The sequence below is a fragment of the Eptatretus burgeri genome, chromosome 6 (genome assembly GCF_056783735.1).
Source record: "Eptatretus burgeri isolate ZD-2024b chromosome 6, Ebu_testis_v1, whole genome shotgun sequence".
Classification (NCBI taxonomy): Eukaryota; Metazoa; Chordata; class Myxini; order Myxiniformes; family Myxinidae; genus Eptatretus; species Eptatretus burgeri.
Window position 1 is genome coordinate 77,246,961 of NC_140966.1, and position 27,212 is coordinate 77,274,172.

The 27,212-nt window shown below is 41.7% G+C and overlaps 1 protein-coding gene and 1 pseudogene across 1 annotated transcript in view; both read right to left on the reverse strand.

Annotated features, from left to right (window-relative positions):
- The window catches only part of SLC30A7 (solute carrier family 30 member 7), a 97,352-nt gene that overhangs the window by 65,876 nt on the left and 4,264 nt on the right, over positions 1 to 27,212 (reverse strand). Inside the window, exons 3-5 of the mRNA XM_085885748.1 lie at positions 26,210 to 26,323; positions 23,989 to 24,076; positions 18,188 to 18,302 (exon numbers count right to left, since the gene is read on the reverse strand). Of these exons, the coding sequence (XP_085741874.1) occupies positions 18,188 to 18,302; positions 23,989 to 24,076; positions 26,210 to 26,323 (317 nt within the window). The remainder of the gene's footprint in view (positions 1 to 18,187; positions 18,303 to 23,988; positions 24,077 to 26,209; positions 26,324 to 27,212) is intronic.
- LOC147025118 (uncharacterized) lies at positions 18,501 to 21,259 on the reverse strand (annotated as a pseudogene).

A 27,212-nucleotide genomic window follows, 5' to 3' on the forward strand; every position in this document is an offset into this window, starting at 1 on the left:
ACTTTCTCACTCTATTCTTTCCCATTCTTCCCTCCAGGCTTTCAAAACAGCTGTTCACCACCACTTGTTATCGTACCCCATGCAAATCCTCAATCGTTTCTACCCCCGATAATCCACCCAAGCCTACTTCCTTCAATTCTCCTGCTTTCCTTCCTGAAAGTCCCTTTAATGTCCATCTTCCCCTCGCCATGTTCCCCGTCCCATCCCCATCCCTCTCCCTTCCACAGTTCACCTGTGTCTGTTCCCCAATGTTTTGTCCCTTCCACTCCCGCCGCCCCTCTTGTCTCATGCCTCCTTGCTGTGAGTTGTGTGTTCGCTCTCATATGAGCCTCGACCAAGGTATACAAAAAAAAAAAAAAAAAAAAAAAAAAAAAGTGTTTTCGAGTCCTTTTTGAGTCGATGACCATGTCAGCAGTAACAGTATCAGTATCAGTATCAGTATCAGTATTAGTAGTAGTTTGTTCATGTTGGCAGTAGTAGGTGAGTGTGAGGGGGAGGGTGTGGGTTATGATGGATCGTCCTTGCGTTTAACGATTTAACGATTTAAATGATAAACTCAACGATTTAAATGGCTGCATCTCCATTATTGAAAGTAGATGCTTGCGCTCAACAATTGGATTTTTTTTACACTCAACGACTTTTAAACGGTACCACTCAACTATTTTCATTGTTTACAATGAACGATTTAAATTGCTGTGACTCGCCTTTGTTTTTTGACGCTGGCGCTTCGAAATTTTAATCGTTTCTATTGAACGTGCTAAATCGCTCAAACCCCACTATTGAAAGTAGACGCTTGCACTCAACAATTGGATTTATTTTTCACTCAACGACTTTTAAACGGTACCACTCAGCTAGTTTCATTGTTTACAATGAACGATTTAAATTGCTGTCACTCGCCTTTGTTTTTTGACGCTGGGGTTTGGAAATTTGAAGCGTTTCTTCTGAACGTATTAAAACGCTCAAACTCGACTATTTTAAATAGACGCTGCCGATGGACAATTGGAATCATAGCCAAGCAAGACATCGAAGTGTGAACATCCTCGTCATGCCGAAGAAAAGTTTGAAGAATGCTGCAAATAAGTGTCCTGGCCGTGGCCGTGGACGCTGACGCAAGGACGATCCATTATACTGACGTCTTTCAGCCTATGAGTAACTTAAAAGTAACGTCTGTCGACGTGTGGCAACGATCGCGTAACGTGCCAACAACACGTTAATCATAGGTTAGAAATAAGTTTCGGGTACACTAAACATTACCTCGGCGTGTCTCAACTTATGATTAACTTACAAGTAGCATGTGTTGACGTCTGTCAATGATCGCAGACCGTGCATACAACTTGTGGCCAGCGTAGCGGAACGTGTGAGTCATACGCCGGCATACGTCGTGAAATTTCAAGCATGAAAAAATTTGAGGACAACCAAAAAGTACAACGTTTAAAGCCAACGTACAACGACGTATGGCAGTGTTTTTCAGCGTGCTCTCAATGTTATCAAAACTTACCCATAACGTATTCAACGTGTGCCAGCGTTTTAGAAAAAAAAATCAAAAATCGGCATACGTTGGCTAAAACGTCAAGGTGTGACCGGGCCTTAAGACATGGGGTGTCAGGAAGGGCAAAGGAGGGGTGGGCAGCATAAGGACACAGGCAGCACAAGGGTGTTGAGGGAGGGGGCAGTGGCACAAGGGCAGGGGCAGGAGAGAGCAACGGCAGGTAGCAAGAGATGGTGGAACAGTTTCGGCACAAAAAGCTGAACGAGTAGTGGAACAGAAGGACTATGCAAAAGTGGCATCATAAATGGGCAGCACAGCAGAAGAAGCAAGGGAATTGTTCACCTGCTTGACATACATATTTGAGGAAATGGCTTAATAGCTCATGATTCCTGGATGTTAAGTACAATTGAAATATTTACCCTCGCTGAAGAGAGGGTATTGTGTTTGGTTACGTTTGTTTGTTTGTCTGTACAGAACTTTCATGTTTTTCTTCACAAACACTTGTCGGATTGAGAATAAATTTTCACCATTGGTGCGACTACTCATGTAGAATGTCTTAATCATGATTATGACATGATAGATCACGTGGTGTGGCAGCTATGTTGGAAAAACTTTGGACTTCTGTATCTGAAACCGCACCAAGGAAAAAATTGAAACTTTGCACAAGGCATGTGGAATAAGTGTGATTTTTTTTTGATGACATCATTGGTGCCTTCGTTATGACATCATTATATATGTGGAATGCTACATCTGATCAGTATAAAAATTGAGGGTCATCTCGAGATAAAATGGTCCACAGAAAAAAAATATGATGATATCATCAGTCACGTGAAACAGCAGCCATATTGTTTAAAAAATAAAAATAAAAATAAAAACCTTCAAAATCATTTTCTCTGAAGTGGCTGAACAGATTGAGGTGAAACTTTACACGTATGACCACCTATCCATGAGGAACAAAACGTTCACACATATATCATAGATCACATGGTTGACAGCCATATTGGATTTACCCTAAAAACTACAAAAATCTTCTTCTCCAGAATGGCTAGACATCAAGGGGAAACTTCACACAAATATTCCCCAAGCCATGGGTGTACATGTTTGTTTCGGAATAATTGATAGGTCACATGGTGTGGCAGCCATATTGGATTGAAATAAATATTAAATAATGTTTTCTCTGGAACAACCTAATCAATCAAAGTGAAATTTCACAATCATGATCTAGTCGTGATGGGGAATATATGTTTTACATTTCAACTTGATCGGACACATGGTCTGGCAGTCAGAATTGTTTAATTTTTTGATATGGGTTTCTTTTTAAAAAAAAAATAAGGCGCACTTGGCTGTGCCTGGATGGGTTTGAGGGTAGAGGATTAGCAGCTGAAATGCGAAGCCAATTCTCCTGTTCCTCCTGATGACTTCATCTTTGCTTTTGCTTGTTCGGGTTGCTTCTGATTACTCCAATGCATGACTGTACCTATTTGGTCTTCCATTTGATTGGAGTTGAATTAATTTTAATCCCATTCTAAATTCAAATGAATTATGAATAATAATAATAATAATAATAATAATAATAATAATAATAATAAAAAACGTCATGGGTCAGGGTCAGGGGTCCGATAAAAGTGGGACATCTTGGGACCTGGTCATCACTGCCAGCAGTTAAAAAGTGGCAGTTCCAATTATGTCTCATTAATTACGCAACACACCAGTACACAAACGCCACACAAAATACACCACACAAAACAAGTCCTGGCGAGAGTCTGCAATGTCTGATTGCTCTTTTTCTTGTTTATCGTTATTTGTCACATTTATAGTGATGCCATGAGACATCCAGAAATAATAAACAAGTTCATTCCCATAAAAGTAAATTATTTTATAGAAGCATATACAAAACATAGTTCGCTGACAGGAATACCAAGAGACTGGGTGAGAAAGAAAGAGGTGAGAGAGAGAAAGAGGGGAGAAAGAGGGGTGGGAGAGAGAGAGGTGGAAGAGGGAGACAGAGTGAGGAGGTGGGAGGAGAGCAAGCAAGGAGGGTAGAGGGAGGAAGTGGGGGGAGAATACTGCTGCAATGTATTAGGAGGGAGGGAGTAGGGGAGAAAAATTGAGAGAAAGGTGAGGGGGGGGTGGCATGGGGAGGGAAGTTAACAAAGATAATGTTATGCTTTATGAGTGACCACACACAGACTAACATACATACATACATATATATATATATATATATATATATATATATATATATATATATATATATATATATATATATATATATATATATATATATATATATATATTCGTGCTGGGCTGATATCGGACTCGGCAACCGGCAATTTTTCGGGAATCGGCATCGTCCAATGTGAGTCCATTGAGTGCCGATTACCGATCACAGTACAGTACCATACTGCACTGCACATAACTCAAACACCTTGAGTAGCTTTCTCCATTGTTTTTATTTCAATAAACAAATTTGAAAAAACAACGTTGAATAACAAAAGTTTCAAGGAGATGTGCATAAACATTATTCTTCATAAACAGCTGGCAATCATCATGTAACGGGTAGAAAATAAATAAATAAAATGTGGCTCTGCAATTTGGAAAACACGTTAATATGGCAAACAGCTCAGAATTTGGGTGTTATCAAATTTATTTTGCCTTGAAACTCACAAAAAAGAAATAACATAACCTTTATAAAGCATATCTGATTCAATATACTTATTGTATGAATGATTGTTCAGAACCCGGGGACTCCTTGTACTGTATTTTGTGTCTTCTTATTCTTGCACATGGCAGCTTGGCTGTGGGTAGCTACAATTTTGTGGTGCGACTATGCCGCAGATGCTGTGCCCCTATACCAGTACATTTCATTTTGCCGACCTCAGATGGATGACAGGCTGAATCAACCCCACCTGGTATTAATTCAGCGGAAAATATGGCTCAAACCCAGGACCAGAAGATCCCAGGCCAACCACCCTCACCACCAAGCAAACACCAGGCTTTGTATAAAACTTGCTTTTCACATGACCAACCAAGTATGAAACGCTTCATTTTATATCCGTCAATAACTTATCGAATGAGCACATGATCGCTCATCATTCGTCTAAAAATGACAGGATGCTGTGCTGTTTGATACACCAATCGATTTAAAATGTATTGATTCACTGGTTACATACGAAGTCCTGCATGGATAAAGTACATGAAAAAGAGAACCACAAAGGCTTACTTTGAAACATAGTTCTTTAAATGTGGAATTCAAGTGAAAAATTGGTGAAACTAAATTCCCACAGAGAGTACACGAAATGTCAAACGTCTTGCTTGGTCAAACCAACAACATGGTGGAATTGGGAACACAAGGTTTGATTCGACGTTGGAACTTTTATAGGTATATCAATAGATTTACATTGATCTTTTATAAAGAAAGCAGATCGCACAAAAAGGTGAAAAAAAACAAACTGCGTTCGTAAATGCCGAGAAAAAGGACTCCTGTAGACTATCGCCATAGCTTGCAAAAGCATCTTCAATCCCTCTGGTTAATTGCTTTTGTTGTGCTCTATGAAGTTCCACTTTCTGCACATTCCTTAATCATTTATTGATGCAATATAATCATCCGAACCATAGAAGAAGTTAAGTTTAATGCTTTGCTTAAGGCCCGGTCACATCTTGATGTTTTAGCCAGCGATGGCAACGTATTAAAATGTATCTAAAACGCTGGCTTACATTGAACTTTTGATGTTTTTTTTTTAAAGATTCGGACGTATTCATAGCGACTTGGTCTTATGTATAACGCATTGGTAACGGACACAGAACGTTTCGTTGTGTTATAGATAACTTATACCAACGAATGCTGAACCTGTTGTCGGCCTACACAACCGATGCCCAACGATAGTCTAACTTAGGCATAGCGCGTTGCACGCATCGCCGACGATGTCGTGACGTAGCCTATTAAAAGGCTGACGCACAACGATTCGAATCATAACTGCCGTAGAAATGGAAGTGTCAACATCACGGTCACACCTTGGCGATCTTGCCAGCGTATGCCGACCTAAGAAAAATGTGTCTAAAACGTTGGGGCACGTCAAATAGGGTATGAGTAAGTCTGGTATACGTGAGTAGAACGCTAAAGTACGCTATCATACGTCGTAGTAAGTAGAGTACGTCAAGAAATTTTAAACATGTTCAAAATTTTACGACGTACTCGGCGTATGACACACGTTCCGCATGCGATGGGGATAAGTTTTACACACGATATGCGGACGCTTACACACGTCCACAAAGGCTACTTATAAGCTACTCATAAGTCGAAACACGTCGCGGTAATGTCTTTTTTACGCGAAACTTATTTCTAACTTATGTTTGACGTGCTTTGAACCAATTCTTTACGTAGTCCCAACACACATTGACGTATGTAGACGTATTCCAATGACGTCTTCCGGTCGACAAAAAAAAAGAAATTAACGTGTTTCTAGATTACAACTGCCATATAAAGACGTGTTCCCAGCGGTTTTGGGAATTGGTATATAAAAATGCTGCTCATAAAAGGGGAACCCAACAGTGTTTTCGAGTCCTTTTTGAGTAGATGTCCATGTCAGCAGTAACAGTATCAGTATCAGTATCAGTATTAGTATTAGTAGTAGTTTGTTCATGTTGGCAGTAGTAGGTGAGTGTGAGGGGGAGGGTGTGGGTTATGATGGATCGTCCTTGCGTTTAACGATTTAAATGATAAACTCAACGATTTAAATGGCTGCATCTCCACTATTGAAAGTAGACGCTTGCGCTCAACAATTGGATTTTTTTTACACTCAACGACTTTTAAACGGTACCACTCAACTATTTTGATTGTTTAAAATGAACGATTTAAATTGCTGTCACTCACCTTTGTTTTTTGACGCTGGGGTTTGGAAATTTGAAGCGTTTCTTCTGAACGTGTTAAAACGCTCAAACTCGACTATTTTAAATAGACGCTGCCGATGGACAATTGGAATCATAGCCAAGCTAGACATCGAAGTGTGAACATCCTCGTCATGCCCAAGAAAAGTTTGAAGAATGCTGCAAATAAGTGTCCTGGCCGTGGCCGTGGACGCTGATGCAAGGACGATCCATTATACCGACGTCTTTCAGCCTATGAGTAACTTAAAAGTAACGTCTGTCGATGTGCGGCAACGATCGCGTAACGTGCCAACAACACGCTAATCATAGGTTAGAAATAAGTTTCGGGTACGCTAAACATTACCTCGGCGTGTCTCAACTTATGATTAACTTACAAGTTGCATGTGTTGACGTCTGTCAACGATCGCAGACCGTGCATACAACTTGTGGCCAGCGTAGCGGAACGTGCGAGTCATACGCCGGCATACGTCGTGAAATTTCAAGCATGAAAAAATTTGAGGACAACCAAAAAGTACAACGTTTAAAGCCAACGTACAACGACGTATGGCAGTGTTTTTCAGCGTGCTCTCAATGTTATCAAAACTTACCCATAACGTATTCAACGTGTGCCAGCGTTTTAGAAAAAAAATTAAAAAAAAAAAAATCGGCATACGTTGGCTAAAACGTCAAGGTGTGACTGGGCCTTTAAATAAATACAGTTATAAAAATCGCCAGATTTCGATCCACCAGATCCGATTCTCAAATCCAATGTAATATTTTGATTATATACTTTAATTAGTCCATGAGCGTAGATCGTGTTTCCAAGGCAAGAGTGGGGTATCATGGCAACACCATTGACAACACTTGGGCATCTTTTTTTTGATAAAAGCACCAAATTTGGAACACAGGTGGACAAATACATTATGAACAAATCTGGATATTGTGGCATCGCAGATTTGACCCTGACGTCCGTGGCAGCCATTTATATAAAATGGCCACGATCAGTTTCAAAAAGTTCACTAGTATGCTGAAATCTGAGCACCAGAAGGTGAAATTAAAGGCTGATTTAAATATTGAAAAATATACACTTGCTTGAAACATATACATTGTAATGTTTATTGTGTTCATGAACTCATTAACCTGCATAATCCAAGAATATCACCCATTGGTGGTGGCTTCTGCTAACTCATTCGACCAAGAGCGAAGAGGAAGATCACCAGTGAGGAATATTTTTGCCAGTGTTGCCATTTTCGCTTCCTGGGAGCGAGATGTTGCTTTTTTAAGGCCCGTAGTTCACAGAAATTTGCATCTAGCTTCGATCTTCAATTTTATTCACCAAATTATATCTATCTCCGAATCAAGCCGCATCACAATATCGCTAGTTGTAAACATAAATGATACTTATTATCGTAATCATAGATGTACAAGATGTTGCACAAGATATTTAGTATTTTTATTCGATTTCTTTTCTAACAGACAACTGCGGAAGGAAGATCTGATGTAGAAGAGGTAGCCCAAGATAATGTCGAAAAGATTTAAATTCCCTGACCTGGAGCATCCTCCTCCATCAATATCTGGACATTGAACTGAAACAGACTGGAAGCTGTGTATTATTTGCCACGAGCACAAAGCACAGCCACTGACGCGTCATTCACAGTCTAGACTCTAGAAGGAAAGACGTGGGAAGTGGCTTCAGATCGTTGGCAGAAAACCTGGTCAAATTAAATGAGCTTGGCCAGCTCCCAAGTACTCTTCAGTTAGAAATGACTCGATGAAAGATTCCACATCGAAGCAACCATGGTAGCAAACAATACTCAGTATCATCAAACATGCAGGCTCAAATACAATACAACAATGTTGAAAAGAGCAGAAAAAAAGTTGCTCACAATAGAGAATCAAGGCCAAGATGCATTGGCTACATGCATGTGCATTAGATCACATTCACCTTGCAAGAAAATAGTCCTAGAAGCACTGCGTTTCTCCTGTGAACAATCGCCAAGAAGCGAGGGTCTCCATGAAGCAGCCACATTTCAGATTGACAGGTGGGTTCATGCTTGTGTGGAGCTTCTTCAGGACACGGAAATGCTAACCAAACTCAGTGCAGGTGACACGATGATGTTGGAGGCCAAGTACCATCGCAAGTGTTTATCGGGATTGTACAATCGAGCTAGGTAGGCCAAATCTGAGGAATCCAAGGCCAATTAGGTGGAGAGAGGTATCTGGAACTGTATTTGCTGAATTGGTTCTGCACGTTGAGGAAACACGATTGGATGAGCAGACATTACCTGTTTTCAAATTGGCTGATCTTACCCACCTCTATATGACCAGATTGAATCAGCTTGGAGAGCAACACCATGCCAGAGTACACTCCACACAATTAAAGGAATGACTCTTGGCCCAGTTTCCAAATATGCGGGCCTACAACAATGGGCGAAATGTCCTGCTTGCCTTCATTGAAGACCTCAATCTTGCTCTTGGCAAAGCCTGTGAGCTGTACAGCGACAGTGTTCGAGTCCCCATTGCGCATGCAGCACTTGTTCATCGCCATATGTTTGTGGAAGCTATGTCTTTCTCTGGATTCCGAGAAGGATGTCAGGAGGAATCAGTTCCATTGCTGTTGCTTGCACCAATGAACATGGTTCTTGAGGGTCCCAACATAAAGGACCAGGTGGCATATACAATGCCTGCAGCACGATCGCCCAAATGCTGAAGTTCAACAGCATCAAGCACAAGCGGAGCATGGAAACAGAGTATCCATCACAGTCAGGCACAGCCCTGAACAGGAGACACTAGTACCCACGTACATAAGGCACATGCAAAAGAGAACTAGTCAAGAGGCTTTCACACCTTGGTATAAGTATCTCCTATGATCATATTCTTCAGCTCTCAGCACAGATGGGGAACAGTGTTTGCCAACAGTTTCACCGAGAACGAGTAGTCTGCCCTCCCAAGATGTGTGGCAGTGTAGTCACAACTGCTGCCACAGCCAACATAAATCACAACCCCAGTGTGACAGCAAAGGAGTCCTTCCATGGTACCACCATTTCCCTTATTCAGCATCCCTCATCCACGAGTGAAGGAGTAGATCGAGGCATTGTCATTACTGGAAGATCTGGGGATGCAAACTCAAAGACCACCCAGCACTTGCCTTCCTATTACACTGACGTGCCACCTGTTACCACCAGTTTAAAAACATTGTCTGTGCCAGCTACTAGTTTGGTGTCCCTGAGCAGGGACTACTTTTGGTGAGAAAATGCAAGGCTGGTCCTTGAAGACAAAATTGCGACGGGGATAATATATCTTGGGCTGCATTTCTTGCCAACCACCAATAACTCGAGTCATGTATTCCACTGCCTTGCTTTCGCTGTTCCTGGAAAGTGCTAATACAGTAGCAATGATACAACATTCAATGGATATTGTGAAGAATGCTGTAAGGCATTTGAACCCAGAACAGACACCAGTTACCTTCGATCAGCCACCTTTGCCTTGGCCAAGCAACTTCAATGGAGGTGACCTGAGAACTATGGTGAAGATAAGTTTGTGGTAATGTTTGGTGAGTTACATATCGAGATAGCAGCCTTGAAGATGCTGGAGGATTGGTTGCAAGGAAGTGGCTGGATACAAGCACTGGTAAAAGCCGAGATTGCAACACCAAGAACTGCCGACTCCTTCTTGTGAGCTGCTCATTTCGCCCGGGCAAGAAGTGCTCACCAAGTCACTGCAGCAACGCGCCCATAATTGCTACCATCAGGCCCGTCTGGCAGATGGAGAAAGCTTTGAAGAGTGGTCCAACCAAAAAGAACAGACAAACCCTCAGTTTCAGTACTGGATAACTGTACTAGAACGAGAACTGCTGGTTCTGGTCTATGTTCACTCTCTGCGACGGGCATCATTCTTGATGTACCTTGATGCTTTGACAAAACTCGTGCCCTTGTACTCTGCCCTCGACCAGACAAATTATGAGAAATGGGTCTCTGTTCATCTGAGAGACATGGCTGAGCTGCCACCAAAGCACCTAGAGATAAACAGAGAATTTGAGGCTGGCAACTTCACCGTTCAGAAAACAAAGAAAACCTTTTCCATAGCAATTGACCACGCACACAAACAGAACAAAGCTCACATCAAATGTGATGGTGGAGCAGTTGGCCTTACCGACGACCTTAGTGCTCTGCGCCGTTGGATGGTTGCTGGACCAGAAGCAGCCAGAATGATAGAGAAATTCCAATTTGGGCACCAGAATGCGCAAATGGAGATTGACACACGTCACCATGACCAGACAGCAAGTGTGCAGACTTCATTTGTCAAAGATGTTCACTAGTTAGTGTGATTGAAGAGCTTGGTAATCCCTTTGAAGAAGAAAGCATGGACCTGATTGATTGTCCTTGACACAAAGGAAATCACAGAGCCTGAAGCAGTTGATACTGTCTAAAATGTGCAGATTGGCGAAGAACAATTCAAGGCCTTCACAAGAGAATGTCTGGTTGAAAGAACCAAGCCCATCGGAGATCCTATTCATCGCAACAAGCTGAAAGTGTTTGGACGTTCCACCTTGAAAAGATCAAGATACGCAACTAGTCAGCTGGCCTCACTGAAACAAGACACCATACTCTTATTGTGACTGTACATTGGCTGCCAGACAAGAGATGGTAATTTTAAGGAATTATTTCACCATGAGAATGAGGCATTTCCTCCAGCACTCTATGATGGTGGAAACCTCTGTCTTGGTGCCAAGAGAGACTTGCTTACATGCTTGGAAGACATCTTTGAAGCCTGGTCAGATGCTCCTGTTGGAACTACTGTTGTCATTGAAAGGGTTGCTGTCATCCGCTCCAGTTGTCCAAGTGGCCCCCGAGTACTTTCCACTGAGGATGGGCTTTCTTGTTTGCATTTCAAATAAACCAAATTTGTGTCATTAGCAAGTTTATGTGCATCAATGTGTAAATCAGTCTTAAGTTTCACCCTTTGATCCTCAGATTTCTGCATATTATTTAACTTATTGAAATTGCTGGTCACCATTTTGTAAAATGGCTGCCACGATAGTGAGGGTTAAATCTGCAATACCTCAATATCCAGATTTTTTTCATACTGTATTTATCTCTTGTGGGACAAAACCAGACATGACACAACAATACACACAGATATATTATGTACTGGAAAGTAATTAGCTTCAAAAGGGGTGTTTAAATTTACCTACCCAAACATCAAATTTTCATTCATGCACTTCCTTGGAGTGCTCTTAGAATGCTTGCAAAGCTTGGGGCCCCTAGGTTTCATAGTTTTGGAGTTATGGAGGAGACACACTGACACACACTTACACAATTATAGACGACATGAACGGTCTTTTTATATAGTCCATGAGGCCGAGCCCAAAATTTTGGTCATTGGTACCAAACAAAGTGCCCTGTTCTAGTCAAGTTTTTGTAAAGATGGGTCCCCTGGGGTATCAAAATCACTTTATAGCAAGGAAATATCGGTAGCTTATATCGTGTAATGGCACTTTATACGCGACCTCCTCTTGCACAAAATCGAAGATTTTCGATAATTTTTATACACCATGGATTTTAGTTGGGAGCGTTTTATACTGTTAATATACTTTAATGTGTATAATCTATATATCAAAAAAAGCTCATGGAGTACACTTTATAGTCGTATAAACATAAGAAGAAAATATAAACACTCACAGACACCCGACATGAAATACTGCGGACCCCTTGATGCGAAACAAATGTTTTTCTTCACTTAGAAAAAATGTGTCTTCCAACATGTAGAACGACATTAGAAACTTCAACTCAGGCACTATAATAACAGTACCTTGAATACAACTTAATATAATTTGAACCTTGTCAATAAATGACACCTTACATATATTGGAAACAAATTATATGATAGAAAATATGTAATTATGTGCTTTCGACATCAAGTTGATCATTTGGTCCAGATTTCAAATGTCGCAGCTGTAACAGCAACACAGAAATAAAATATAAGGCATGTTATAAGACAAACACATTATTATTGTTATTCAAATACAATAATGAAAGTACACAATCTTGGAATATTTGAACTAATAGTCTTCAGTTTCATAATCGTCTTCGCTGCTCAACTCAATTTCGCTGTCTGTACCGTCGTTCATTGGTTGGTTTTCACATGGGCTCAAAGTACAAATGTCAGAACACTTCAATCCATTTGCAGCACAGGGACATTGAGGAACTCGACAGGACTTCCGAAATTTGCAGGACAGCATCTCAAGAACAGCGTCGGGGGCCGGTGCACCATCCATCCAATCTAAGGCTAAGTGTCTGTCATCACCATCGCCAACGAATTTCCAGCCATAGCCTGCAGGATTGGGCGTCTTGGGATCGTTCATCAAACTCTGTCTCCAAATTGCAGTTTGATAATTTGCTCGCCGTGCATGTTTTCCAAGACAATCTGCAAATGGCGGTAACTGGTAGGAGTCTTTCTCACCTTTCTATGCACAAAATAGTTTGTACCGAAACTCATTGACTGAAGCATCTCCAGATGTAGCATCATACATGGCACAAACAAAACGTTCCAATCGAGCTTGAAGAGAAGACGAAAGACTCCACTGTTGGCCAAGCTCCTTAAAGAGACTCTGGAAATTCTGATTTGCTTTGACCAGTTTGAATGCTTTCATTTTCCCACAACCTGCGAAGGCACTGACAGAGTCGCAACCAGTGAAAGCGAGCAATCCAATAACTGCCTCTGAGACATCAGATCCATTCATGTTGACAACAGCTGTGATGTCTATGTAATGTGTGCGAGTTTTAGTCCCACATTTCTGATAAAGAGGAGCAGTAATTTGTGTACAGAACGCCATGCTCAAAAGGAAGACATCTGTGTCGTCCGCCACAAAGATTACAGCTGCACTTCCGGTGTCACTTGCGTGTTTTCCATGAAGTAGTACCCTAGTGTCTGCTTCTTCTTGCTGGCAGCAAAGCTCTGGTACATCTTCAACTGCTGAGTCAGTAATTTTGATGCACTTCTCCTTTGAGGTTACAAACAAATGCTTTGACTGCAATAATGACCTTGAATGTGGTTGTTGCCATTCCTGAAACAGAAATTCAATGAGTTCAGTCTTGTTGTCACTACTCTGCAGGTAACTTCTCCACTGACAGACAATTTGTTGGGAAGTTATATTCTTGAACTGTATGCCTGGATTCTTGCTTCATCTCGCTCTTTTGTGGTGTTCTATGCTGTGTGGTTGATACACATCAAACACGATGTCAATCCTAGTACTGTGTGCACCTTCTCTAATTGCAGAAAGAAGCAAGGTGTTTGCAATGTCTCCAAATGTTTTCTGGTCCCCCTTCATCTTTTGAACCAAAGCCATGCCATGAATAATCGTGGCTGATGGTGTGGGAATGTTCTCTGCTTGTGCATCTTTTTGTAATGCTCTGGCCAACACAGCTTTGTTTGTCTTCCTGATACTCCCATCTTCACAGGCTAGAGACCATGGCAGCAGACCGAGGAGATGTGCCAGGACATCTTTCATATCCAGGTTCTTTCTTGTTTGTGCAATGAGTACTATTTGCCCAAACAACTTTCGGTCTGCTTTCAGAATCATTTCTTTTCCATTTGAAGAAACTTTCTTCTGCTTCTTGGTCATATCTGAAAAGGTCTTGAGCCTCAGCTTAGGCAATGGATCATGAAATTTCACGACTGGTGGACTTGATTCGAGTCTTTCAGACTTAAAGCTCTGATAAGCTGCCTCACCACGCTTTTCTGCTTCTCGCAACTGTGTGGCAATCTGCCTTGTTGCAGCAGCAGCTGTAGACAGACTGACTAGTTCTTGTTGATTTTCTTCAAAGGGATTAACCCAGTTTTGCAGGGTTTCTACAACAGCATTGACAGCCAGTTCATCCTTTTTAATTCTGCTGTTCTGTAACTCTACATGTTCATGATCAGATTTGCCTGTGACTGACACGTCTTGCAGATGACGCAAGAAGGATGACCGGTATTCTGCTGTCAGGAAGAACCGACTCACTGCACCAGGTTTGAGACTATACTTGCGCACTCCTCCCGCAACTTTTGTGTCACGATTGGCTGTCTCTTCAATTGTCTGGTCCAAGGGTATCTTAGCAAAGGGGTTCTTTTCTCCTAGTTGGACAGAAAACTCTCCTTCAAGGAAGTGTTGAAGCACTTCTGGATGGTCATTTCTGAGCTGGGACATTTCAGCGTAGTATACTGGAAGGTACCGGGCATAATTCTGTCGGTCATAGGCGAAGCACTAGACAATCATGCCACGAACTGCAGCCATGTGCAAATTCCAATCACCTTCTCTGGAAGAGCGAATTAGGGCCAGCAATATTCCCCCAACCATGTCAAAGTATGACATCCATAACGCTGAAAGAGGTCCATTGGTGTGCCGTAGATGTTCACAATATTTCTCAAAGTGTTCCAGCATCTGCAAGAACAATTCATGGTTCAGAGTCTCTTCATATTTGGAACTTTGACGAGAAGTGTCCAGAAGATCACTCAGTAATTCCAATAACTGATCGATCTGGTTCATCTGTGTAGGTTGTTGTTCCTTCAACCATAGCAGAAATCCCACCCATAGTAATCTGAAAAGGGCCTCATTTATGTATTTGTGCGTTCGGAGAGACCTGTTGTACTGTCTGCCTGCCATGACACTCGTTACAGACCCCTCTGCCACTATTCCTGCCTCAATGCAAAGGTCACGCAGGCCTACATCCTCAAAACGTTTTCCAAGTATTCCCAGAAAGTTGCAGACCATATGAAAAGAGCCGAGGCGAAGAATTACTCCGGGATATTGACATCTGTGTTTCCACAGAACTTCTGCCACTTTGGAATAAAGGGCCTGGTCGAATACCAGTACAACCTCTTGAAGATGTAGGCTTTCTTTTACCTTCATTGACCTGTTCAAAATCTCAGCTGCTGTCACCATGCTGGTTGCTGGAAAATTGATTGGGTTAAGATACCCTATGTTGTGCTGATGAAGTGTCTGGTCCTGTCTCATAATGATGTTGATTCCTGTCCATCCTGGAATAATTTGGTTTTCCGGGTGCATTTGCCGTAGAAGAATCCAGATCAAGTCCTTTCTGTGGATGGATTTTTGAGGAAGAGCGTGGTATTCTTCAGCAACTGTTTTGCTTCCAGGTCCTTCTCTTTTCCCAGTGTTATAAATTGGAAGCTGTTGTTCTTCATATTTGATAGAATGTTGCTTTTTCTTTTCTATTACAGGTCGTGCCGATTCCAGCTTCGGACCATACACCTTTTGTTGGACAATGATGCCATTGACCCTGTGGCTTGTTCCTGCTCCTGTTGCAGTTTCCTCGAGGAAATCTATATTGTCCCAAACGAGAGCGGAATATATGTAGGGGTTAACACAATCAGGAAGTGGGGCAGAATCATCTGAGGATGAGGCTATTTTCTGAAGGCTCAAGGCAGTGTCGTTTTCCTCAAGAACAGTATATGAAACTCCATGCCCTAGTTTGTTCATTATCTGGATGATTTCCGAGTTTCCTGTCAGTGTTTTCACTGCATTTGATAGCAAGATGTGCTTCGGTGGTTTCACACGTCCACAGGTGACACTGTAGACCAGATCTTGGCCATATGAATCCACTAACAGTTGAATTTTCTGCGAGGAACTGTGATAGCTTGGTTCACCTGAAAGGACACACGTTATGAAGATTTGCAGAAGTTCTGGTAATCGGAAGCCACTCCAGTTCACCAAAGCGGGCGTGAAAGGCCACACTTGATCCTGGCGGATCTCTTTTATGGAAGATCGAATTATTTGGCCAGCTTTGATAACGACAGAAGAATCACCAGATGTTACTGCTGTAAGGGTTTCTATCTTGTCCTTGAGCTTCTGGTTCTCTTTCACAAGTTCGGAGATTGTGAGAGTGTGAGGGAATACGAGTGTTTTCCCTTTATCATCTTTACAGAACTGTAAAGTATCTGCAAATTCCTTTTCAATATTTCGTCGAATATGCTTCTTGGTGGATTCTTTGGTCATGGTGATCCCTGTGTTTGACATCACCTCAACGACGATTGCTGTGAGATCAATCATCTTTAATACACGAGGATTCGTGAATAAATCATCACGGATAAATGTGTAGAGCGATTCGTTCGCATGTCTTTCAGCCTCGTTGTACAGGCAGTCTTCTTCGGCATCAGGAGACACATCAGTTGTTGCAGTTTCACCGCCTTTATTAGTGTACATGCGGTAAAATGAGTGGTGGTAATGTGCCTCAGCGGCAACTAAGTCTCTTGACGCAACTGCTAAGATCTTCGGGTCGCTCTTTTACATTGCGCACTCCCGTATTCTCTTATCGCATCGCAGCTCTGTGCACTGTACAATTGATTCTCTTGTTCTTGATGTATTTTTTTTATACTTTTCTCTTTCACAGAATATGCATTTTGTTTCGTAAACCCTTGCTGTTGAAGGCTCTGACCTGGGAAGATGTTTACTGCTACCAAATACCGTGGTTTCACCATCATCACGCCTTTCTCGATGTTTTTCTATGAGCTGAAGGTCACGTTTCAATGTAAAGCGTGACCGACACTGTCTATGGTAAATAAAACTATGTCAGGCACCTGTCCTTCTGATAGATTTTGAGCTTTCTCCAGCAATGGGGCATGCTGACGTACACATTTAGCAATGTCTGCCATGATGAAACATCTTTTGGTGAAGTGAGCGGAGCTTGGGAATCTCCCTCTGGATAATGGATAACACAAAAAGGTTTAGATCTTTTGCTTGGGGGCGAATCTGTTTGAAAAGCGGTCTGTGAGGACCCTTCACCACTGTTAGAGGATTGCATGGCTATTATTCTTATGCTTGACTGGGATACCTGAAATAAAGCAACAACAATCATTTGTTATAATGAAAACAAACGCAACTTATTGCATGAGTGCAGTCTCAAATTAAGACATGAAGCAAAAAAGTGCATTGCAACAGTACAGATTTTTGCATTTCAAGCCTACAGACAGACTAAGGAATGAATGATTTTGAATATATGCTATAATATGATTAGATATGTTAGAAAAACACATAATCTATTTGTATCTACCACCAGTACAATATTTTTAAAATGTTCAGGGATAAGGCCACAACTCAAAACGATGGAGTGAATCATCACTTATACTCCAAACTGTAAGGAATTCCCTGTATAGATTATCAAACAAGTGATAGCCGAGTCCTGGTAGGCCTATTGAGTATCAAATTTCATCAATAGATGGATCAGCCACTGAATACTAACACCTATACTAAATATTCTTAAGCATAACACAAGGCACTAATATCGCTTTTTCATTTTGATGTATTCCACTTGTTTTGCTGCATGACAAGGAAGGGTTTGATTACATCAAGTATGGTTTTAATGGATCGTCATATATATGAAAACATATATGTAGACAACAAAATCACTCCTTTATGTGGACTATTTCCAAAGTTATGACACTTTTTGTATTTGCGGAATGTTGGATTTTACATTTTGAAAGAGTTTCAATTTACTTTATCTATTTCAAGTAGTGTATATAACATCATAGTAATGAAATATGCAGCTACATATGCATATTCTGCCATGTGGATTAAAATTTCTCAAATATTGAAAAACAACAGGAATTCAGCGTCGGTGATTTTGAATTTGGCTAATTAAACGCTTCAGCTACTCTGTTTTGCTTGCTATCATGCATTTCTACAACATAGAGGTCAAGCTTTCCAATGATACCAAACATAACCGGGCACTAATTTGGTACCGACAAAGTGATCGGCCTCATGGACCAATAAGCTTGGAAACATGAAAGCAACAAAAAAGGAGGCTAAAGAAGGAGAGGAAAGAGAGACAGTTTCACCATGGCCGTGTGCTCCATGTTGGAAAGCAAAGATGCCGACAATATTGACGATGAATCCGAGGATAGAGACCGGCAGCAATCGCTCGTGATGAACATCTGGCAGTGTCAATGATCTCTGCCAAACATACCATACAAATCATCAGCATGAGACCAAATAGGTAATCCTATTTCAAAGCATCATTTCGAGAATGTTGTGCAATCTGTAAAGCAGTGATAAATTTTAAGTTGAAAAGTCAAAACAAAGAAACTCACAATGGCACGTCACATAAAAAAATTCCTCGTGATTTTTCCATGTGTAAAGGAACAGCAGCCGTGTGTGTGTGTGTGTGTGTGTGTGTGTGTGTGTGTGTGTGTGTGTGTGTGTGTGTGTGTGTGTGTGTGTGTGTGTGTGTGTGTGTGTGTGTGTGTGTGTGTGTGTGTGTGTGTGTTATTTGCAAAAAACTTACTCTAAAACTTATAGTACACCAGCCAAACATGGAAACGTCCTCCAGAAAACGATTTCTAGTGGATTTTTTGTTAATAGCAGGCATCCATGCTGCATCAATCAGTCATATGGTGGGGAAGAAAATGTAGGTGGATGCCACCCTCGATTTTGACCTTAAAGGTCATTTTCAAGGTAAATAGGTCAAATTTTGTGTTTTTTACATTGTGCATGAATTGACATCAACTTTGCCTCCTCTATCCATATAAACTATTTATATTTTCAAAAACATGCATTTAGCCTGTTTAATTAAAAAGTGAATTTTAAGTTTTACACACATGTGTATGGCATTCTGAAACACAAAAATGTGATTTTCTCGAAATGTGTTTATTTTGCATGTTAAAGTAATTTGCACACCAAATCTTTTTGGTTTAAACTATCACACACATTCAGTATACTAATTTGTCACTGTAAAATCCTAAACAAACTTTTTTTGCAATGGCCACTCGCTTTATCTTTAATTAAATACTGTATAGTCAGACTCTTGTGGCAGTCAGATTTGTTCTAGTACACCAGCCAACATCTGATTTTATGGTGAATTGCTTGTTTATAACAGACATCCATGCCAGATCAATTATAGTCATCGTGTGGGGAAGAATTTAATGTTGGTGGATGCAACCACTGATTTTGACCTGAAAGATCATTTTTTCCTGGACTTTTACCCGTTGAAAGCTCATTTAATGTTTATATTTGCAAAAAGATAGTTGTACTATTGCTGAAGTACACAGTCTCTGCAACATGCAACATTGTGTATTATATGCCTTAATGTACGACCCTACATGTATGATCCGAAACAGCAAACTTTTTTGATCTGAAAAAGGGCTATACGGTTTCGCCATTTATCCATCATTACAATGTGTTTAAAATATTAATTAAATTAATGTGATGTTGCCGAGTGTGACCAGCTGGGTGACACAACGGAAAGGGAACATACAGTATTGGGTGTGTCGCATAAGCCTACATGCACATGCATGTGTATCGGCATGAGGCTCTTGGTATGAATCTACTGGCCAGTTGGATTACAGCAGTCAATCGCATCACATCCGCAGGCAAAAGTGCACCTGAAGTTCTCTCTGAAGCAAGTACATCGAGCTGTTCTGCATTTTGATTTGCATCCACAGGCTACCAGCTCCAGGCAGGCATTTGGGATTGGGGGTAGCCTTGTCCACACAGCTTTAAGGCAACCGGACTCCTTCCTCCAAGCTGAGGTGTCTGTAGGCGATGAGGCATCTATGTGTTCCTGGTCTGCTTGCAACCAAATCTTTGCCTGATAATTGGCGCGTGTAGCGTGAAGTTCCAGTGCATCCCTTGTCGGTGGTAACATCTCTAGTCCCTTCTTAGCCTTTCCAAAGAGTTGGAGCCTGGCATGGTTGACGGTTCGTTAGTCAGGTGTCCCATACAGGTGACACACAACCTGTTCAACTCGGTGCAAGGTCTCCATCATGACCGATCCCCTTGACAAGAAGTGGTTGGCTTTCAAATGCTTTCCAGCATGACTTCTTTGCATGGCCACTGAAATAAGATGTTGTGTCACAACCTGTTAGCGCATGGAAGCCGAGTAGGTTTTCCCCTCACAGGTTGTGTAAGTCTCTCAGATACGGCATGTAGTGGGTAACATTTCCGATTCTTTGCTGTTCCAGACACCATCCACACTTCGGATATTCTTGTTGATACAAAGTGTATCAGAAGTAGCATGACATCTGTGTCTCTGCAGATTACGAGCACTCTTTGGTATCCTTCATTAACTTCCTCACACGAATGGAGTATCAGCCTGGTATCAGCCTCTTCATGGTTTCCGTGAAGCCTGGGGTCATCTCTCCTTGTTGACCTTGCATCAGTAACAACTGTAAATCCGCCTCCGGTTACCAGCTCAAATCGCCCGGGCAGATCTTTACCTTTCTTTATGATTTCCTCAGCTAAGAAATTGGCAAGATCAGCTTTGTTCTCATCCAAGGCAATGAACTGGACCCAAACCTATGGGAGTGGGACATTGGGCCCATCGATGAGCTTGCGGATTGGTATCTTTTTTTCTCCAGTCACTTTGAGCGAGTCACTGCCATGATGGAGCTTTTCCCGATGTAGCGATCAAATACTACATAAACTCTTGTTGTGTGCTGTCCAAAGTGATGTGTTACAGTTTTTACAAACACATCAGCATATTTACCAAATGTCTGACACCCAACAGGCTTTCCTAGAGCTTGGATGAGGGCATGACCATCGATTATAATCACACATGTCTTCTTGTCAGCTTCTGGAACTTCAGGAGGCACTTGTAGTCCTGCCATCAATATGTCAATCAGCTCCAACTTTGAAGCAGAGTTCATCTTCCCTCCAACCTTGGCCAGAGACAGTGGGATTGGAGAGAGTTCATGCTTGAGAATGGTCGCCATTTCCAGTGGTCGCCCGGCGGTGACAGCATTGAGCAATCGCTGCAGTAGCTTTCTGTCAGCTTTGATTGTTTTCTGTACATTCTGTTTAGTAGATAAATTTGCCTTGTACAAATCAGCGAAGGTTTTTGAGTGGTGCTTCCTGAGTGTGTCATGAAACCCGACAGTTCCCTCAATCAGCCATAAGAACGTTTCTTTGTGCATAGTACTGCATCAATGGTACGGGGCAATACATGTGTAATTTGACCCAAATGTGGTATGATGGTCCGTTTTACGGCATTCCGTCATTCCAAACACAATTTTAGTATGTCCTCTGAATAGTTGTTTACCGATTAACAATATGGTTTAACTCAAATCTAAATGTGGAATTGGCAGGCACAAACTTAGACCAAATAAAGACTCCCCGTACACAGTGTATACCAGCCGTCAAATAAGACATGTAAATGCCCTGGTCCCGTTTCCTTAATGGGCGCAGATAATTGTTGTATATATCTCTCCAACCAACACATGTCTATTTTTTTATCAAAGTTACTCACTTTTGATGTGCAGTTTGCGTCAATTATGTACACTGCCTGATAAAGCATGGTCACAACACCAAACCGCCATGTTGGAATTTCTTTGAACAAATCTGCCACAAGAGGGGGCTATAAAAAGTGTTTAAGAACAAATAAAACAAGTGGCCATTGCAAACAAAATAATTGTTTGGCATTTGAGAGTGACAAAGTAGTTTATTGAACGTGTACGATAGTTTAAACCAAAAGATTCGGTGTGCAAATTACTTTAACATGCAGAATAAACACATTTCGAGAAAATCACATTTTGGTGTTTCACGGTGCCATACACATAAGGGTAAAAAATAAAATTCACTTGTTAATTAAACACCCTAAATACATGTTTTTGATATTAAAGATAGTTTATATGGATAGAGCAAACAAAATTGATGTCAATTAATGCACAATGTAAAAAACACAAAATTTGACGTTATTTGACCTTGAAAGTCAAAATCGAGGGTGGCATCCACCCACATTTTTTTCCCCACCCTATGACTGATTGATCTAGCATGGATGCCTGCTATTAACAAAAAATGCACCCCAAAGTTAAAAAAAATACATGTTGGCTGGTGTACTATTAGACCCTGTTTAAAAAAAAAAAAAAAAAAAAATACAAGGCCTTGTCAAACTGTACTGCTTGAAATGCACCGCTGTGTGTGTGGTGGAATGTGTGATGGCGCACTACATCACATGAAATGCACTTGGTGTACTGCACAAATCATTGATCCAAGTACTGCCACCTTGGAAAAAGAGCAGTTGTTCCAACAACAACAGCCACGAAGAGTTAGAACACTGATAGCCCATGTATTTTCAAAATGGAATAAAGGTCTTGGTGACCCTCTCAGAACATTCGTCATTCACTTTGCATAACCAGCAGGATACTTCACCGTAGATTGACAACTCTCTCCTCCTGTAAAAAGTAATATCATCCGTTTTGTTTTCCTACAGACGTGTTCCAATGCGAGTACAGGATTGGTTATTTTGGAACGCATTCGACCGACAAATTTTGCAGGATATGGGCAGCCCATTAACAACTGTTTTTAAAAAATAGCACCGCACATCCTGAAGCTCACCTGGATCAGGAGCAAGTTACTCAAACCCCTTGCAGACCCCCAAAGACCCTGATTTTTTTTTATGCTGTGAACAAACTTTGGTATTGTGTGTAGTTTCGGAGAAGAGAACAAATACCTACTTTGTGGAGGGAGGGGGGGAGTCCAAACCACCACCCGCTCACCCCCGTAGACCCCCTTAATTTGTGTAGATTTTGATGCGGTCAATACACCTTCATTAGGCATCAGATATGAAGCTTGTGCCCAAGTTTCATCAAAATTGTGTGTTTGGTTCAAGCGATAATGACTGAAGTGTTTACGCACTTACTCACCTACGGACACTGCTCGATCGCATAAGCTCACCGGACTAAAGTCAGGTGAGGTAATAATACTTTGGGATCTTTAAAGTGCAGTGTCTGCTTATAGCTTGGTTACAGATATTGTTGAGGAAATGACTTCTCAGAGATAACATTGCTCTGCATAGTTTAGTTATCTCACATATTAAATGTATTAGAATAAACGTGAGATGATGGAGTTGTGACATTATTCTGTGTCGCTCTGTGTATCTAGATAGATGTCATCCACCCTTCCATGATGTGTGTTTCGAAAAACCGCTATCCGTTTGAACCCCTACTAGTTGCTCTATCCTCTGTAATGTCTTTTTTGTTCTTTTAAAGTGGCTGGTTAGATCCTGAAGCGCTAGTCTGTGTGGGAAAACCATGTTCCATTTGGCCCAAGAGAGTGGGAGGGCCACCTCAAGAGATAAGTAGGATATGGGGTGAGAGAGGGGGGTCTTCCACCCATCAAAATGATGCTCGGCCCATTGGCGAGCAAGAGGAGAGGGGGGAGCCATACGTCACGGCATGAGGTTGGGGTTGAGACCATTAAAGCGCGTGCCGCAATGGGAAAATTGGAAGATGCCCAGACTCAACCTATGCGAAAGGCTGCATGGAGTCTGCAGAGCTTCTGCAATCAGCCATACCACCACGCAGCCAGCAACACCTCTCCTCCTCCTCCTCACAAGCACTGGGACTGAGTGCTGACCATGACCTGTTGCAAGGACTGATTGGATATGGGTGACCAGCACCCATAAAAGGATGGTGTCATGCGCTTCACCAGCTCTGCTCGGCCGTTAATTAGAAGATTAGGCACACGTCACTAAATTAGCGCAGTGCATCGGCTGGCTCGGTGGTCCCATTAGCACAGTATCCTAGTAATAAACACAGGATCCGGATGGAGGCCATTGAACCAGATGGCCGTTCATGCCACCCACTGGGATTCATAGCAGGACACTGGACCAACATGCAGCTACAAAAATATCACAGAGACCCACCTCAATCGCCTCTGAGAAGATGAAGAATGCGGTGAAGATGAGGAAGAGGCCATTTGCAAATCCGGCTATCACCCCTGCTCGCACATACCTACACATCACGCACAGCCACTGGATATATTACTGCACACCTCCTTCATTATGATTTCAGCATAATATATTCAGAATCCTTATATTTAGAGAGAGGCACACCTCCAATGACATCTACTGGTTTAAGCTAGTACAGTGGCCTTCAAAAGTATTCACATTTTGATGCCACCTGAGCTTATTTCATGTCAAACTTAATATATATTCTTTACAAACTATTCCAAAGGGATAAAGCTTAAAAAGAAAATAAAAAATAAGCACTTCAAATGTGATAAGTTCCATTAACAGAGAAAATCAGATTATTCTTAGTTGTACAGGTATCCAAACTCTTTGCTTAATTAACCATAAATCATTTCAGGAGCAAATTATTTGTTTGAAAGATTACAAAATAAGTGTAGTAGGTTTCACCTGCATGTAATCAGGGGTTTAACTTGAAAATGAAGCTCCCCCACTTATCTAAGGAGTTTTAAGGTACAAATAACTTGGTCAACCAACAAGGCCAACATGAAGACTGAGGAGCTTTCCAAAGAAGTCAGATAAAGTGGTGGAGAAGAACCGTTCAGGAGAGGGTTATAAGAAGATGATTTCAAAGTCACTCATTATCCCTTTGAGTCACGGTGAAATCTTTCATTGAGAAGTGGATGATGTATCATACCACCCAACCACTACCCAGATAAGGTCACTCATCCAGACTCAGCAGCCAGGCAAGCAGGAAACTGATTTGGGATGCACAGTAAATGTAAATCCGTCAATGACGTAGAAAGACCTGCAAGGCTCTATGTCTGAGATGGCGGTCAGACGTCAGTGTTCATCAATCAACAATATCTCGGTCCCTTCGCAAAGCTGGCCTCTATGGACAGGAGGCAAAAATATAAGCCATTACTGAAAAAGACACATCTAAAAGCTCAGATGGAGTTTGTGAAAAAGCATCTTAATGATAATGCAGGCATGTGGAGAAACGTTGTGTGGTGAAACGAGACTAAAATTGAACGTTGTGGTCTAAATTAAAAGCGTTACATGTGGTGCAAGCCTAACACTGCACCCAGTCAACACCAACTCCACTGTCAAGCATGGTGGTGGTAGCATCATGTCATGGGGCTGCTTTTCATCAGCAGGGACTGGCAAGCTTGTCAGGATAGAAGGGACAATGGACGGCGCAAAGTTCAGGAGAATACTTGACGCCGACCTGCTTGAGTCACCCATTAATCTGAGACTGGGTAGGAGATTTACATTTCAGCAGGACAATGATCCGAAGCACAAAGCTAAAGCCATGCTGGAATGGTTGAATAAGATGAAAATTAATGTTATTGAGTGGACCAGTCAAAGTCCTGACTTGGACCCAAATTAACATTTATGGCGAGACTTGAAGATTGCACTCCATCGACGAACCCCATCAAGCTTGGCAGAATGTGAGTAATTTTCATGTGAAGAATGGAAAAAGATGGCACCATCTCACTGTGCAAATCTGGTAGAAATCTTCTCAAAAAAACTCAGAGCAGTCATTGCTGGAAAAGGTGATTCCATCAAGTACTGACAAAAAGGGGCTGAATACCTTTACAACTATTAATTTTGATTTGTACATGATTTTTACAGGTATTCCTGACATGTAACCTCCTTCAACTATAACAGTGTTTGGACTGATCTCTTCAGTTATGAAAAAAAAAAATGACCGTTTTGACAGCCATTTTTCCTTGCTGTGCAGGGGTTGGTTTTTCTTGAGGCAATGTTTTATGGCCGGATGCCCTTCCTGATGCCAACCCTGGTCGCCTCTTACGACACACAGGGATATGGTACACCTATTCTAACCGGGGCGTACACTGAGACCAGTACACTGGTACTCATTTTGCTGACCTAGGAAGGATGACAGGCTGAGTCAACCCCCTGGTGTTAATTCAGCTGCCAACGGGGCTTGAACTCAGGACCCTGGGATCCCAAGCCACCACCCTAACCACAAAGCCAACACCAGGCTTTCTTCAGTTATGAATAAGAAAGTATATTTGGAAAAATTGTTTCTACATCATTTGTAATTCATAGAAATGTGCCTTTATTGATCAGGGGTGAATACTTTTGTAGGCCACTGTAAAACTGCGAATAACTAATCAAAAAAAATAAAAAGTCATGTCTAATCAAAACTCACCCATACGAGAATGCATCATTGGCTCGCCAGTGAGAGATGATGGAGGCTGCGAGGCCGACTAGAAGCGCCGTGCAATCAAAGAACATGTGAAAGGAATCAGAGATGAGGCCCAGGCTGCAAACAGCATGGAGTCAGCAAGTAATATACTCATACACGGATGACCAGCTACGGTCAATGGTGACATTCATTATGTTTCCTGTCCCCGATTCCTGGTCCTACTAATTACTGCAATACTGACCAGGAAATAAATTTGAACAAATTGTACTTTTTCTAATTCAATGTGTGTGAGTGGAAGCCATTCCTGCAAAAAAAAAATTAAAAAAAAAATCTTTTTCTGACATTTCTATTTGGGCTGGTAGGATAGGTTATATACAGTGGGGAGAACAAGTATTTGATACACTGCCGATTTTGCAGGTTTTCCCACTTACAAAGCACGTAGAGGTCTGTAATTTTCATCATAGGTACACGTCAACTGTGAAAGACGGAATCTAAAACAAAAATCCTGAAAATCACATTGTATGATTTTTAAATAATTAATTTGCATTTTATTGCATGAAATAAGTATTTGATACATCAGAAAAACAGAACTTAATATTTGGTACAGAAACCTTTGTTTGCAATTACAGAGATCAGACGTTTCCTGTAGTACTTAACCAGGTTTGCACAGACTGCAGCAGGGATTTTGGCTCACTCCTCCATACAGATCTTCTCCAGATCCTTCAGGTTTCGGGGCTGTCGCTGGGCAACACAGACCTTCAACTCCCTCCAAAGATTTTCTCTTGGGTTCAGGTCTGGAGACTGGCTGGGCCACTCCAGGACCTTGAGATGCTTCGTATGGAGCCACTCCTTAGTTGCCCTGGCTGTGTGTTTCAGGTCGTTGTCATGCTGGAAGACCCAGCCACGCCCCATCTTCAATGCTCTTGTTGAGGGAAGGAGGTTGTTGGCTAAGATCTCGTGATACATGGCCCCATCCATCCTCCCCTCAATACGGTGTAGTCGTCCT